This window comes from Bombina bombina, chromosome 2, assembly GCF_027579735.1.
Source record: "Bombina bombina isolate aBomBom1 chromosome 2, aBomBom1.pri, whole genome shotgun sequence".
Lineage (NCBI taxonomy): Eukaryota > Metazoa > Chordata > Amphibia > Anura > Bombinatoridae > Bombina > Bombina bombina.
This window is the reverse complement of record NC_069500.1, coordinates 1273325496-1273342725: the sequence shown is the minus strand read 5'-3', so window position 1 is coordinate 1273342725 and position 17230 is coordinate 1273325496. Positions and strand designations below refer to the sequence as shown.

The 17230-nt window shown below is 41.3% G+C and overlaps 1 protein-coding gene across 3 annotated transcripts in view; it reads right to left on the bottom strand.

Moving 5' to 3' along the window:
• The window catches only part of ANAPC4 (anaphase promoting complex subunit 4), a 209898-nt gene that overhangs the window by 107809 nt on the left and 84859 nt on the right, over window positions 1-17230 (bottom strand). For all 3 annotated transcript variants that reach the window (XM_053704079.1, XM_053704081.1, XM_053704080.1), the window contains 3 exons: window positions 14632-14678; window positions 7062-7118; window positions 6407-6463 (listed from right to left, as the gene is read on the bottom strand). In XM_053704079.1, the coding sequence (XP_053560054.1) occupies window positions 6407-6463; window positions 7062-7118; window positions 14632-14678 (161 nt within the window). The remainder of the gene's footprint in view (window positions 1-6406; window positions 6464-7061; window positions 7119-14631; window positions 14679-17230) is intronic.

The following is a 17230-nucleotide window of genomic DNA, read 5'->3' as shown; positions in this document are numbered from 1 at the left end:
CAAGTCGCTGCCTTACATATCTGATCAACAGAAGCCTCGTTCTTGAAGGCCCATGTGGAAGCCACAGCCCTAGTGGAGTGAGCTGTGATTCTTTCAGGAGGCTGCCGTCCGGCAGTCTCATAAGCCAATCGGATGATGCTTTTAAGCCAAAAAGAGAGAGAGGTAGAAGTTGCTTTTTGACCTCTCCTTTTACCAGAATAAACAACAAACAAGGAAGATGTTTGTCTGAAATCCTTTGTAGCCTCTAAATAGAATTTTAGAGCACGAACTACATCCAAATTGTGCAACAAACGTTCCTTCTTTGAAACTGGATTCGGACACAAAGAAGGCACAACTATCTCCTGGTTAATATTTTTGTTAGAAACAACTTTCGGAAGAAAACCAGGTTTAGTACGCAAAACCACCTTATCTGCATGGAACACCAGATAAGGAGGAGAACACTGCAGAGCAGATAACTCTGAAACTCTTCTAGCAGAAGAAATTGCAACCAAAAACAAAACTTTCCAAGATAATAACTTAATATCTACGGAATGTAAGGGTTCAAACGGTACCCCTTGAAGAACTGAAAGAACTAAATTGAGACTCCAAGGAGGAGTCAAAGGTTTGTAAACAGGCTTGATTCTAACCAGAGCCTGAACAAAAGCTTGAACATCTGGCACAGCCGCCAGCTTTTTGTGAAGTAAAACAGATAAAGCAGAAATCTGTCCCTTCAAAGAACTTGCAGATAATCCTTTCACCAAACCCTCTTGTAGAAAGGATAGAATCTTAGGAATTTTTATCTTGTTCCATGGGAATCCTTTAGATTCGCACCAACAGATATATTTTTTCCATATTTTATGGTAAATTTTTCTAGTTACAGGCTTTCTAGCCTGAATAAGAGTATCAATGACAGAATCTGAGAACCCACGCTTTGATAAAATCAAGCGTTCAATCTCCAAGCAGTCAGTTGGAGTGAGGCCAGATTCGGATGTTCGAACGGACCTTGAACAAGAAGGTCCTGTCTCAAAGGTAGCTTCCATGGTGGAGCCGATGACATATTCACCAGGTCTGGGCATGCACAGTTGTAATGATCTTAGATGAATTCGCGCAAAAGGAACTATGTCCATTGCCGCAACCATCAAACCTATTACTTCCATGCACTGCGCTATGGAAGGAAGAAGAACAGAATGAAGTACTTGACAAGAGCTTAGAAGTTTTGATTTTCTGGCCTCTGTCAGAAAAATCTTCATTTCTAAGGAGTCTATTATTGTTCCCAAGAAGGGAACTCTTGTTGACGGGAATAGAGAACTTTTTTCTATGTTCACTTTCCACCCGTGAGATCTGAGAAAGGCTAGGACAATGTCCGTATGAGCCTTTGCTTGTGGCAGAGACGACGCTTGAATCAGTATGTCGTCCAAGTAAGGTACTACTGCAATGCCCCTTGGCCTTAGCACCGCTAGAAGGGACCCTAGTACCTTTGTGAAAATTCTTGGAGCAGTGGCTAATCCGAATGGAAGTGCCACAAACTGGTAATGCTTGTCCAGAAAGGCGAACCTTAGGAACCGATGATGTTCCTTGTGGATAGGAATATGTAGATACGCATCCTTTAAATCCACCGTGGTCATGAATTGACCTTCCTGGATGGTAGGAAGAATTGTCCGAATGGTTTCCATTTTGAACGATGGAACCCTGAGAAATTTGTTTAGGATCTTGAGATCCAAAATTGGTCTGAATGTTCCCTCTTTTTTGGGAACTATGAACAGATTGGAGTAAAACCCCATCCCTTGTTCTCCTAATGGAACAGGATGAATCACTCCCATTTTTAACAGGTCTTCTACACAATGTAAGAATGCCTGTCTTTTTATTTGGTCTGAAGACAATTGAGACCTGTGGAACCTTCCCCTTGGGGGTAGTTCCTTGAATTCCAGGAGATAACCTTGAGAAACTATTTCTAGCGCCCAAGGATCCTGAACATCTCTTGCCCAAGCCTGAGCGAAGAGAGAGAGTCTGCCCCCCACCAGATCCAGTCCCGGATCGGGGGCCAACATCTCATGCTGTCTTAGTAGCGGTAGCAAGCTTCTTGGCCTGCTTACCTTTGTTCCAGCCTTGCATCGGTCTCCAGGCTGGCTTGGTTTGAGAAGTATTACCCTCTTGCTTAGAGGATGTAGAATTTGAGGCTGGTCCGTTTCTGCGAAAGGGACGAAAATTTGGTTTATTTTTAGCCTTAAAAGACCTATCCTGAGGAAGGGCGTGGCCCTTTCCCCCAGTGATGTCTGAAATAATCTCTTCCAAGTCAGGGCCAAACAGCGTTTTCCCCTTGAAAGGGATGTTAAGCAATTTGTTCTTGGAGGACACATCCGCTGACCAAGACTTTAGCCAAAGCGCTCTGCGCGCCACAATAGCAAAACCTGAATTTTTCGCCGCTAATCTAGCTAATTGCAAAGTGGCGTCTAAGGTAAAAGAGTTAGCCAATTTAAGTGCTTGAACTCTGTCCATAACCTCCTCATAAGAAGATTCTTTATTGAGCGACTTTTCTAGTTCTTCGAACCAGAAACACGCTGCTGTAGTGACAGGAACAATGCATGAAATTGGTTGTAGAAGGTAACCTTGCTGAACAAACATCTTTTTAAGCAAACCCTCTAATTTTTTATCCATAGGATCTTTGAAAGCACAACTATCTTCTATAGGGATAGTAGTGCGTTTGTTTAGAGTAGAAACCGCCCCCTCGACCTTGGGGAATGTCTGCCATAAGTCCTTTCTGGGGTCGACCATAGGAAATAATTTCTTAAATATAGGGGGAGGGACAAAAGGTATGCCGGGCCTTTCCCATTCTTTATTTACAATGTCCGCCACCCGCTTGGGTATAGGAAAAGCATCAGGGGGCACCGGGACCTCTAGGAACTTGTCCATCTTACATAATTTCTCTGGAATGACCAAATTGTCACAATCATCCAGAGTAGATAACACCTCCTTAAGCAGAGCGCGGAGATGTTCTAATTTAAATTTGAATGTAATAACGTCAGGTTCAGCTTGTTGAGAAATTTTTCCTGAATCTGAAATTTCTCCCTCAGACAAAACCTCCCTGGCCCCTTCAGACTGGTGTAAGGGCATGTCAGAACCATTATCATCAGCGTCCTCATGCTCTTCAGTATCTAAAACAGAGCAGTCGCGCTTTCGCTGATTAGTGGGCATTTTGGCTAAAATGTTTTTAATAGAATTATCCATTACAGCCGTTAATTGTTGCATAGTAAGGAGGATTGGCGCACTAGATGAACTAGGGACCTCCTGAGTGGGCAAGACTGGTGTAGACATAGAAGGGGATGATGCAGTACCATGCTTACTCCCCTCACTTAAGGAATCATCTTGGGCAACATTATTATCAGTGGCATCATTGTCCCTACTTTGTTTGTCACATTCATCACATATATATAAATGGAGAGGAACCTTGGCTTCCGAACATACAGAACATCGTCTATCTGATGGTTCAGACATGTTAATAGGCATAAACTTGATAACAAAGCACAAAAAACGTTTTAAAATAAAACCGTTACTGTCACTTTAAATTTTAAACTGAACACACTTTATTACTGAATATGTGAAAAAGTATGAAGGAATTGTTCACAATTCACCAAAATTTCACCACAGTGTCTTAAAGCCTTAAAAGTATTGCACACCAAATTTGAAAGCTTTAACTCTTAAAATAACGGAACCAGAGCCGTTTTTACATTTAACCCCTATACAGTCCCTGGTATCTGCTTTGCTGAGACCCAACCAAGCCCAGAGGGGAATACGATACCAAATGACGCCTTCAATAAGCTTTTTCAGTGGATCTGAGCTCCTCACACATGCATCTGCATGCCTTGCTTTCCAAAAACAACTGCGCATTAGTGGAGTGAAAATGAGGCTCTGCCTATGACTAGAAAAGGCCCCCAGTGAAAAAGGTGTCCAATACAGTGCCTGCCGTTTTTTTAATACAATTCCCAAGATTAAAATAACTCTTCAAAGTTATAATCCATTAAATATGCTTATAAAGTAATCGTTTTAGCCCAGAAAAATGTCTACCAGTCTTTAAAGCCCTTGTGAAGCCCTTTATTCTTATATTTAAACTAAGAAAATGGCTTACCGGATCCCATAGGGAAAATGACAGCTTCCAGCATTACCAAGTCTTGTTAGAAATGTGTCATACCTCAAGCAGCAAAGTCTGCCCACTGTTTCCCCCAACTGAAGTTACTTCATCTCAACAGTCCTGTGTGGAAACAGCCATCGATTTTAGTAACGATTGCTAAAATCATCTTCCTCTTACAAACAGAAATCTTCATCTATTTTCTGTTTCAGAGTAAATAGTACATACCAGCACTATTTTAAAATAACAAACTCTTGATTGAAGAATAAAACTACATTTAAACACCAAAAAACTCTTAACCATCTCCGTGGAGATGTTGCCTGTGCAACGGCAAAGAGAATGACTGGGGAAGAGAATGACTGGATCATGTGACCAGCTTTGCTGGGCTCTTTGCCATTTCCTGTTGGGGAAGAGAATATCCCACAAGTAAGGATGACGCCGTGGACCGGACACACCTATGTTGGAGAAAACTGTGCCACTGTAAAAGTGCGCGTTTCTGTCCGACACCGCACTACATCTCATAATAAAGAAATATTCTATGGTTCCAAAATTGCCTTAAATTACCACTTCAGCCAGTCTCTCTACAAATAAACTAAGGGTAAACATTATTAATCCCTTAACGTTTGAATATCACATATGCCAGTGCCTGCCAAACTGTGAACCTAACTAAGGTATTGTTCCATGAAATTATTCCCTGGAGGAATTAACCTCCAAAGTGCTGTCCTTCAATACCTAGAAGGCAAATGCACTTACCTGTGGATCCAGCTGCAGGGCAGGAACAGCTTCTTAGGTGTGATAGATACTCCACTCTCTATCAGGGACCTGAAGAAAAAGAAAGAGCAGAGTAACCAACCCTGGCTTTCTATGAAGGGGTAGCAATAATGTTAGAAATAAGCAAAGACAACCTCGCTGCTTTCTAACTGCTAATAGCCACCATTACTCTTACTAAAGAGATTGACATGGACACAGCTAGACCCCAATCCTTGCTTCAGGGAAAAGTACCCATAAAAGGATTTAATATCTTCAGACACTGTCTTCGCACATCCTCCATTGACAAAGGCAAAGAGAATGACTGGGGATTATGGGTAAGGGAAGTTACACTTAACAGCTTTGCTGGGTTGCTCTTTGCCTCCTTCTGCTGGCCAGGAGTTGAATATCCCACTATTAATTGGAATGAAGTTGTGGACTCTCCTTGCCATAGGAAAGAAATTAAACTTTCAAATAGGACATGCAATTTTAAACAACTTTCCAATTTACTTTTAACATCAAATTTGCTTTGTTCTCTAGGTATTCTTTGTTGAAAGATGAAATATGAAAAAAGAATGTCCAAGTTCTTTGTTGAAAGCTAAACCTAGGTAGGCTCATATGCCAATTTCTAAGCCCTTGAAGGCCACCTTTTATCTCAGTGCATTGACAGTTTTTCAAAGCTAGACAGTGCTAGTTTACGTGTGCCATATAGATGACATTGTGCTCACTCCTGTGAAATCATTTATGAGTCAGCACTGATTGGCTAAAATACAAGTCTGTCAAAAGAGCTGAAATAAGGGGGTTGTCTGCAGAGGCTCAGATACAAGGTAATCAGAGGTAAAAAGTGTATTAATATAACAGTGTGTGTTATGTAAAACTGGGGAATGAGTAATAAAGGGATTCAAGGGAATACAAATTCTGAAATATACTGTCCCTTTAAGACAAATTAAATAACTTTATTTACAGCATTACCTTGTCCCCGGCCACCTCCGTGCAAAAGATATTTTTCTGAAATTTGATTGACATATTGTGATTGCAATAGGGGATGCACCTTACGCCCTAGGCATTTATTTTCTCAACAACACAGCAGCCTCATGTAAACAGTGAATCATTTCTTGCATAACTATTTACTGTTTACTGTTGCGGTCTCTGTTGCATGTGTGCTCAGAGCTGGGCTTATTCAGAGTCCTCTAGGCATTCGTGCGGGAGAGTGCCGATGAAAAAATAAATAGGGCATATGGTGCATCCCTTATTGGCTACACCATATGTCAATCAAATTTTAGAAAACAAATCTTTTGCATGGAGGTGGCCGGGTACAAAATAACGCTGCAAATAAAAATAGTTATTTTTAGTCTGTCTTAAACATTGTTTAAGAAAGAAATGAGAGTATACAAGGTATTTTTGTAATAAAAGCTTTAGGAATTAGCATTGTCATTATAGTGAATTTACCATCACTTTAAGCACATGGGTATTACAACACACTGCAACACATTTTAAGTTTGGTTTTAATTATTTTGTTTACTATTTGTATGCACATTTGAAACCTCTGTTACTTACCTGACCAACTCTTTCAACATTGAAATACTTTCCTTTTTGGTTGTACAGTTCTGGTGCCTATAACAAAATATATGGCAACCAGATTATTAATATTGTAACTCTGCACATTGTGTGGGTGCTTCAAAAGCACCGTAAAGTCAAAACAAACATTTCATGGTATAGATAGAACATGCATTTTTAAATAGTTTTCCAACTTACTTAGAATATTATCGTACTTGCTTCATTCTCTTAGTACCTTCTGTTGAAGAATAAAAACAAAAAGGTACGCTAAGGAGCGTGCACATATCTTTAGCAATCTATGGCAACAAGGTTTGTAACACATTGCAAACACTGCTTCTATAGAGTGCTCAAGACAACTGCACAATCATGAGCTCATATGAGCCTATCTAGGTTTACTTTTCAACAAAGGATAATAAAAGAATGAAGCAACTTTTCTAATAAAAGTAAACTGGAAAAAGTTATTTCAGATGGCATGCTCTATCTAAACCAAACAAGTTTAATTCTGTATTTACTGTAATTTTTTAAAACATTACTATTATTATTAAAAACATTAATGTATATACTAATATATGCTAATGGAGACATTAAGGATGCAATATTTACTAATAAAGCATAATTATTAATAATTCTTAAGGAATATTCCAATGAAAGTTACCTCATTAAAGTGTTCGGTTAGAAAATCTGCCACAAATGTTATATCCTTCTGAGTCATCTACAAAGCAAAAAAAGTTTCAAACTGATAATTCAGGAAATTAACACAAATTTTTTTTTTTTTTTTAAACTTTATTTATAGAAAAGAATCCAAGACATACAAAATAAGTACAATCACATTGGTATACTAGGTTTCGATATCAACATATGCAAAATAAGACATATAAAGCAGTGATCGTGTTAAAAGGCCCGATACTGAAATGAAATCATCATGCATGTACTTGGACTCATTTTTTATCAAGAAATATCTAAATAAACAGACAAACAAAGGGAAGAGAAAGAAAAGAAAAGAAAAAGAAAAGGGAGAAAGCATACTAAGATAAGGAAAGAAAGAGAATAGCGTAGAAGGAAAAACGGAAAGATCAACAAACAACAAACATGCTCATACTCACCCAGGGTACCTCCGGATCCCCCCCATCCAGCCAACACCACGCCTCCGCAAATGAAAGGAATTCTCAACAGTTTGAATCAGTGGAAAGACACCAGTTGCCCTTTAGATTTTCGTTTAAGACATACAGACTGTTTTTAAAGGGAAGGAGAACTCTATCCCTAACCATGTGTGGTAGCTGCATCAAATATACCTCCCATTTAAGAAGAAACCTCTTCACTCTTTTCTCAGGGTCACCCCTTGTGTCTGCCTGCTCAATTAACATCTGAGTATGTACCGCTCTAAGCAGCTGTTGAAATGGAGGGGTTCTCTCTCCCACCCATTCCCTAAGGATAGCCTGTTTAGCTAGCATGAGAACTGTAGTTATAAAAGTGTTGTATTTATATGTCTGGTCTCTAGGCGTAGGAAAAATCACATACTGTGCTGAGAGGGGTAAAATTTGCTTGGTTAGTTTGCCCAGCCAAAACGAAATCTTCTGCCAGAACCTCTGCACCTTTGGGCACCCCCACAACAGATGAATCCAGTCAGGGGATACCCTGCTACATTTACTGCATAGATCATGTGCCCCTCGAACCCATTTTGCACGCATGCCAGGGGTAATATAAGCTTGGTGCAAAAACTTTAGGTGCGATTCTCTCAATTTTGCAGAGATGGTGCCCTGAATTGCCCTCTCAAAGCTCAAAGTAATCTGCGCTGTGTCCACCTCTAAATCTTCAAAATGAGACCATTTCGATACAATCCCACGCAGAGTGGAATCCTCAAAATGACGATACAACAGAGTATATGTGTGTGTGAGTTTGTAAGGTCCCAGTTTTGCCAAGGCACAAAGTCTGTCTATATTGGAAGGTTCCTTAGACAACAGTCCCCCTGAAATTAATGTGGAAATGTAATGTCTGCATTGGAAGTACGCAAACCTGTGGGTGCTGGGGAGATCATATTTCACCCGCAAGTCTTGAAAAGGTAGAATGTCCAAGGTCAAGGGATGCAGTAGTTGATAAAGTCTGGTCAGATTCGATTCCTGCCATATCTGAAATGCTTGTGTAGTATAACCAGGAAGGAAGTTGAGGTTACCCTGTATTGGGAGATATTTACTAGTAGATTTCTGCAATCCCCATAGTTTACAAATCTTGGCCCAGGCTCTCAAGGGGTCCCTAAATAAGATATGATTTTGTACAAATATGGGTAATGATTTAAAATCCGCATGAGGCAAGAAAGCCAAGTGTAGCGGTTTGATGAAGTTAGACTCTAGATTAGGGACTGTGTAAAAGTAATTCCCTACCAGCCAGTCCAGTATGAACCTAGAAAGAGCTGCCCAATTATACCACATGATATTAGGAAGACGGAGCCCACCCCCACTCACCGGCATTGACAGAGGGGTCTTACCTATCCTGTGTTTCTTACCCTGCCAAATAAAATTGCCAATGGAAGTCTGCAAGGAGGCAATGTCTTGCTGGGTAAGAAGCAAGGGCATCTGCAAGGGGTAAAGAAGCTAAGGCAGAGCAACCATCTTGAAAAGATGCACCCTTCCTGAGAGAAACAGGGAGTTTCACCCAACTCAGCAACATTTGTTTAATATCTTTTACAATCCCACCAAGATTAAGAGAATATAGTTTATGAGGATTGACATGTATGCAAATGCCCAAGTATTTAAAGCAGCCGTCAGTAATTGTAAGACCAGTACCCGCCAGATCTGTGTTACAGGAATTCTGTAACCACGTGACTTCAGATTTGTCGATATTAATCTTATATCCTGAGAACTTGCCAAATTCCTCAATAATATCCAAGAGAGGGTGTAAATTGGCACCCGGGTCACCTATGAAGAGCAATAGATCGTCAGCATATAATGAAAGATGCTGCCGTCGGCCGTGTATGTTTAAACCTGCACAGTGCTGTCTGATGTAGGATGCTAGGGGCTCGATGGCCAGATCAAAGAGGAGAGGAGAAAGGGGGCACCCCTGTCTCGTACCCCTCTGCAACGCAAAAGAGGGAGAAAGCCCTCCGTTTATTATGAGAGAAGCCTTGGGGGCCATGTATAATTGCTGTAAAAAGTTGGAAAAGTTACCCCGGATACCGAAGTGAGATAGTGATGTGTGTAAATGGTCCCACTCAATGCGATCAAACGCCTTTTCAGCGTCAAGCGCCAAAAGGCAAGCATCTGGCAGCTGAGAGGGGGGTTGTGCATGTGCGTTGTACCAATAATGGGTCACCACACCAAGAGTTTTCCTGATGTTCAACACTGACGATCTGCCCTTTACAAAACCAGTTTGGTCGGCATGGACTATATGTGGTAAAACCGTTGCCAATCTATCCGCCAGGATCTTCGTCAAAAGTTTATAGTCTCCATTTAACAATGAAATGGGGCGATAAGATGAGGTGAGAGTGGGATCCCTATCGGGTTTCAATAAAAGACAGATGTTGGCTTCAGAGAATCTGTCATTTATTTGCTCAGTGCCTGCCAGGTACGCAGAGTATAGGGAAGATAGGACAGGGGCCAGTTCTTCATCCAGTATTTTAAAATATTCGGCGGGTAGCCAGTCAGGGCCCGCCGCCTTGCCCAGCTTGTTCTGCCGAATGGCCTTAAGAACCTCTTGAGGAAGTATCCTAGAGTTCAAGAGGGAGGTCTGGTCCTCCGTAAGAGTAGGGAGTTGCACTGCATCCCAAAACTTATGTTTTGCTTCTGAATGAATTAAATTGTTTAGAATATAGGGAAGTATAATAGTCTACAAATTCGGCCATGATGTCTTTAGAATCGACAGTTATGGTACCCTTGGATTTAATGGCTAGGATCTGGGACTAAGGCTTGTAAGAGTGAACCAACTTGGCGAGTAACCTGCCAGCCTTATTACCATGCCGATAATAACGCCCCTGCCTGTGGATATTGATTTTATTGTCTTGTTGAGCGAGGTATGTATCCCTAGTTTGTTTAAGGTCATAGTACGCTTTCCTAATCAGCAATGTAGGGGTAGATAGATAGTTATTATAAGCCTCAGTGAGTTGGGAAAGAGCCCCATCCACCCTCTTAAGCTGCTTGTTATGATGCGCTGTGAAAGAGGTTATGTGGCCCCTCATCACCGCTTTGGAGGCATGCCAAAATAGATCTGGAGCACTTGAGTGGGAAGCATTGTCCGACGCGTAGTGTGTCCAGGAGGCTTTTAAATGGCAACAAAACTCAATATTATTATAGAGGTGAAGAGGGAATCTCCAAGTATTATTTGGAGGCTTAGGAAGCTGAGGCTGAAGGAATAAGGTAACTGGGGCATGGTCTGAAATAGTAACTTGACCTATACCTATGAACGAGATCTGTGGCGTGATACTTGGTGCAGTCAGAAAATAGTAAATACGTGACATGGTATGATGCGTTTTAGAAAGGCAAGTGAAATCTCTCTCAACAGGGTTTCTAGCTCTCCACACATCTACCAGGTTCAAAGTTTCTTTAAAGGAGCCAATAAGGGATACCTCCCGCTTATATCTAGACATATTTATCTTCAAAGCTTTTGAGACAGAAGGGTCTCTAAACCTATCCAGGGGAAGAGCCTGAGCCAAGTTAAAATCACCTCCCATAATTATAGGAGCGTTATATGTGGCCAATGTGGCTAAAAGGTTCGTCCAAAAGTCAGGGTCATATGCATTGGGGCCATAAACATTGCATAGGGTGTATGTGGAAGTGTCAGTCTGAATTAAGGCAATTATAAATCTCCCCTTCTTGTCTATCTCTACCTTAGAAAAAACAACTGCCAAGCCTTTGCGCACTAGGACTGCAACCCCCCTCTTCCTACCCTCTGTGGGGGAGCTTATAACCTGTCCAACCCAGCGTATTTTTAATTTCTCATGTTCCTCAGCTGTTTGTTTCGTCTCTTGGAATAAAGCTATGTCAGCCCGTAATGAGTCTAAATTGTGAAGAATCATGCTCCTCTTTGCCGGGGATGTGATGCCCCCTACATTCCAAGCAATAACTTTAATGGGAGGTGACATATCTAAAGCTTATAATGGTAATACATGTATATGCTGTGTAATTTTGACTTACGTTTATATGATGACAGTGTTTAGCCTTCGTTGGTTGGCGGTGTGGCGGAGGGGAGGGAGCCAGAGGCCCCCAGGCATAGAGTCCACAGCAGCTATAGAGCAAGCGAGAACATAAAATGGCATTAGTATTATGCTGAGGCCGAAGTTTTCCAACCACAGCTGTATAAACAGTACAAGATATTTTCAACATTCCAGAGTATAAAATAACCTTAAGAGGCTTAGCATAGATCAAGACAATGGAGTCAGATATACAATGATTAGATTTTCTGTATTGGGACCAACAATTACCAATCACGATTGTATTTGTATTGAAAAATATGCTCAGCATTTCAAGGAGTGGCTCTACTTCAAGGGGTGTAGCGCAGGGTAGAAGAGAGGGAACAAACAAACAATGGCCAGGCAAAGTTTGAGGTGGGAGAATACATAGCATACATTCAGGAACAATACCCCTGGAATAGAGCAGCTCTGCAACACCAACGGCAGTGGACCATAGGAGATGGAAGGCAGACAGGGGATCGCCATCCAAAGGTGCTAGATGCAAGTCAAGGGCCAAACGTGCAGGAAAGGGGGTGGGAAACCTAGAATGAGTAGGGGCTCTACCGATAACATACCTTTCTGAACCATGGGTTATGCGACGTGGGGGGTATTGCATAGTCTTAATAAGGTGGGGTGTGTAGGAGCTGGGACTAGAGCAAACATTGAGAGTACGAAGAAAACAAACCATAAGAACAACCATACTTATTATGAAATCTATGTCGCCTATGTGGGCCGGAGAGGAGACACTGCAACACCTGCAAACGTCAATGACGTAAGAGAGTATTTCAGACAGAGGCAAGTGCTCAACAGCAGAAGGGAACTCGGCGTCCAAGTGCCCCCCCTCCAAGCCCCACAGGCACACACACCAACTGAGAACTATTACCCACAACCATGGTCTCTGCAAGATAGGGACCAAACATGTCATGAGATACATTTTATGTAAAAAAAAGAGAACATTGATTCTTGTTAGAGTCTTATCAACCATTATCCTGCCTTCGCTCTGTGGACAGAAATGCTTGCGCTGCTGCAGGCGAGTGGAAAGTTTTTGGACCTGAAAGGGTCTGGATCTTAAGGGTAGCTGGAAACATAAGAGCAAATTTACGCCCCTGTTCATGCAAGGTGGAACAGAGTGAGGCAAAGTCCCTGCGTCTATTAGTGACTTCCACCGAAAAATCTTGAAACATCAAGAGGCGGTGATCTTCATAAATGACTTCTTTAGCCGTTCTGTATGCTCTGAGAATGGCAAGCTTGTCCTGGAAATTCAAACACTTAAAGATTACTTGACGTGGTTTTTCCCTGGAGTTGTCCAGATATCTGTTAGGGCCAATGCGGTGTGATCTCTCAATATCCAGTGGGAGGCAATCCAAAGGCATGCCCAGGAGCTTTGGAAGGGTTGAGGCGGCAAAGTCCAGTAGATCTTTATCCTTGATAGATTCAGGAACACCTACAATTCGCAGGTTGTTTCGTCTACTGCGGTTTTCTAAATCTTCTACTTTATCCATTAACTGTTGATTTTGTTTCAGCAAGTGCTTCAATGAAATATCTGATTCTTGCTGCCTATCCTCAACCCCCGAAATTCTCTGTTCTGCAGCAGACATACGTGTAGAAAAGAGTCTCACCTCACTGGTCAAAGTATCAACACCAGCCTGCAAACTGTCCATCTTTGGTAAGAAAAATGCTTTAAGTTCTTGCAAGAGTGAGGAGTGGTCACCAGGTGAATTGTTTTCAATATCTGCAAGTGAGGTGTTTGCCTGAGATTCAATAAGGATTTTGTGCCTCTTGTCCTGATTTTTGATCTTTGACTCATGGTGCTACTTGAAGGCGAAGGCAGCCTGTGAAAATACTCGTCCACTTTCATAGAACAAATTGTACAAGAGGACTAGTATTGCAGGAACGTTATGCATAAACCACAAAGTGACACTGAAATTCTGTGAGATGCAGCGGCCCCTCAGGCTGTGAACGAGCAGGATGAGTAAGAAACAAACAAGTAAGCTGTATTTACCACAAAAGCATTCCTCTTGCCCCGTAGGCTCCTTTCCCCTCTTATCTCATACTAGAAATGTTAGTCCCAGGTGTAATAGGATAAGTTCACTGAGGTAGTTATGAAGCAGTAAAGTATCAGGCAGATTATTCAGTTAGAAGTTATAGGCCTCGAGTGCACTCACAAGATCACATGAGACAGATGTAAAAAATTTAGCTATACCAGCTACGCAGCAAATAATAGAGAAACTCTGCCCCACTCTGAAAACATAGACCCTAGATATAGTCCTGGGAAAATTTTTTAGCTATACCAGCTATGCAATAGAGCAGAATGTTCCATATGTCTAGCCCCTGTGCGGTTATAGATTGCTGAGTTTGTTCACAGCTCCAGCGCTGCAGCTCTCTGTCCCAGGCCCCCAGTTATCTACCAACTTGTGTCTTGATATAAGTTTGCTTTTCTTTTTTTTTTTTGTATTTACTTGCTCTCCCTTCCAAGATGAAATGAAGCAGGCCGGATTACTTAAATGCAGTCAATTGCTATCAGCATTGCTTCTAATTGAGTTAATCATTTAGCCCACAATGTCCCTTCAGGGTGCGTGTTACCTGAGTACCGCTTATTATTGTCCCCTTTTCAACTGCCACAAAGACAGTTAATCCGGCTGGATCGGTATCCTATAGCATTGCCGATATATTCCTTAGGCTGTATGATTCTGCAGCTCCGTCCGGGCTGTGGCGGGTATGGAGGTAGAGAGGGATCCTCCAAGATGGCGTCCGCGAGGTCCGTTAGGTGCGCAGCGTGGCGCAGATAGAAATGCCTTCCGAGGCAAGGGCGATTTTCGGCCCTTCACGATCTAACCCTGGCCGGTTGGGGTCTTATTACATCTACCCAACAAGGCGGTAACGTGGGATAAGGCAGCCAGCAGCAGAAAATGGGATATATTCAGAGTTAAATTGCGGAGCTCTTCTCTTCTGCTGCCAGCCGCTAGCTCCGCCATCCCGGAAGTCAATTAACACAAATTTTAAGTAAAACCCTGGTAATTTATTAAATGGTATGTGACTTTATAAATGCAAGAACTCGCCTTATTACCTTGTTTAGCTCAGGAAGCACATGATCCTCTGACATTCTCAGCATAGCTAAAAAAAAGAATGATGATATTAAAATCAGCTGAATATGAAAGCCAGTGACATAAATCCAATGCAGACTGTAAACCAATGATAAGTAACATGCCTCACATTCAATTGATCTAAACTATCCTATGCTAAAGGCACATTAAACACTTCTAACTTTTGTATAACGTTGTACTTTGTCCCAACCTACGTTTTCAATTTGCTGCAATTTGCCCAATTTGATTTGCAGGTTAAAGAAATTACTTTTTGGCATCAATAGGGGGTGTTTAACAACCAAATTTTTCACAAAAGCAAGATTGTTTTTAAAGGGACCCCCTAAACACTAAATACATTCCTTGCCCCTCCTCTAATCATGGGTGCTGCCATTATGAAACTTAGGTTACACTGCAGGTATGTGAAGGAGAGTTACTGCACATGTGCAAACAGGTTAGCACTGGAATGTACTGAAAGACACATTTCAACATGGCTAGATAGAAAGAACCCAATGGCACTACTAATGTTGAATCAATGACCAAATAATTCTATCCTTATTACAAGATAATTATTGAATAATATGGAATAGAGGAGTTGGTGCTCTGTAGTAAAAACACTTTGAACTTGAGATAAAGAAAGGTAAAGGAACCTAATCTTTAAAAAGACTACAGTTATAGCACTCAAAGGCCCAAATAGTATATGCTCCTTAAATGATTAATTAAAGTAACTGCACGTGTTATGCAGAAACATGCGCAAAAATGGGAAGAGTCTTAGAGGCCAATTTATTAAAGGTCTTGCGGACCTGATCCGACAGTGCGGATCAGGTCCGCAAGACCTCGCTGAATGCGGAGAGCAATACGCTCTCCGTATTCAGCATTGCACCAGCAGCTCTTGTGAGCTGCTGGTGCAACGCCGCCCCCTGCGCCGCCCCCTGCAGAGGGTTTCAATCAACCCGATCGTATTCGATTGGGTTGAATTCCGGAGATTCCTGTCCGCCTCATCAGAGCAGGCGGACAGGGTTATGAAGCAGCGGACTTTAGACCGCTGCTTCATAACTGTTGTTTCTGGCGAGTCTGAAGACTCGCCAGAAACGCGGCCCTTCAAGCTCCGTTCGGAGCTTGATAGATAGGCCTCTTAGACTTGGAAGTATGGAGGAGTTGTTTAATTTAAAACATAACTTTTATTATATCAACAAACGCACATAATAAAAATAGGAAAGAATGAATTAAAAACACTCATAGGTATCTGAGATATTATAATATCAAGTGTGGTGGGCAGAAGCAACAGCTGTGTGTAGTCGAATTAGCACTAGAAATGTATGCCAAACAATAGCTGAATTGGTTAGTAAAGTTATATAGTTGAAGCAGTATCGATTACCAAGTAGTAGAATAGAGCTTGGTTTATAGCACGCATAACTTAATAACGCTTATGAATTTGTGCCCCAGTTACACAAAAAGTTCATAATCAAGATAATATTACCTCCGGTCTCGCTACCAGTGTAGACAAAAAAGTTTTACATAAATGAAATGCTATTTGTCAGTAACTGCGTTTGTAGCAATTGAGCTGGCTGTTAATGTTTCCTCTTATAAAGCTTGGTACAGCTCAAATACAGTTAAATGTTCAAATGCACCAGACGCTAAGGGTCTTGCTGAACAGCTACTTAAATAATAGTAATGACACTTACGGATTGATACAATAAAGCGAGTTTGCAAACAAATGTGTCACTTTATATCTTAGAGCTTGTAACCCACACTGTTAGTGCGATTAATAAAATCTATTGTGTGCAGAGCATTTGAGTTTATAATAGGATGCTCTAGGGTTCAGAGCGTCTATATAGTTATTCATATGCTTAGCTGTATTGTTTCTTTGCTAGGTTGTAGCGTTATTCTCACCCAAAAAAGTGCAGCTGATTATGCCTGAATATAGTTGTTACGTTGCATTGAGCATAGTTTGATTCCCTTATTACAAAAAGTAGTGTGTCTAGAGTACTTGAGTCAAATGTGCTACATACTCACACTATCAGTATTACGAATAGTTTGGCTGTGTACCAAAATTAGCTATAACATTTCAAGGTGCAAAAACGGTTGACGATTAACAATTGCTTGAATATAAGGCCCAGTTAAATAATCGCATAATAATTGGATAACCTATGGCAAGCTAAAATACAGGAGCTCCTAGGACTCCTCACCAGTTCCCTAACATGATTTACCTTGCGGCTTTCTCAAAGGGTCATGTTTCGCCTTGCGGCTTTCTCAAAGGGTCTTTGGGCCTTTGAGAAAGCCGCAAGGCGAAACATGTTAGGGACGTTAGGGAAAATTTCAACATGGCAGCACCAATGACTAGAGGGAACGGAGAAGAACCTCAATAACCTAATAATAATACTTTAATGTCCTTTTAACTAGTCTGTTTATCATGAACCTTTGTGTATACTTAAACTATTTTCCTAGTCAAAGAAAATATCTTTGCACAACTGAGAAAACCACAGGAGTTAAAGAGATTAAAAAGAAAATGTATGCTTACCTGATAAATTTATTTCTTTTTTGACACGATGAGTCCACGGATCATCTTAATTACTAATGGGATAT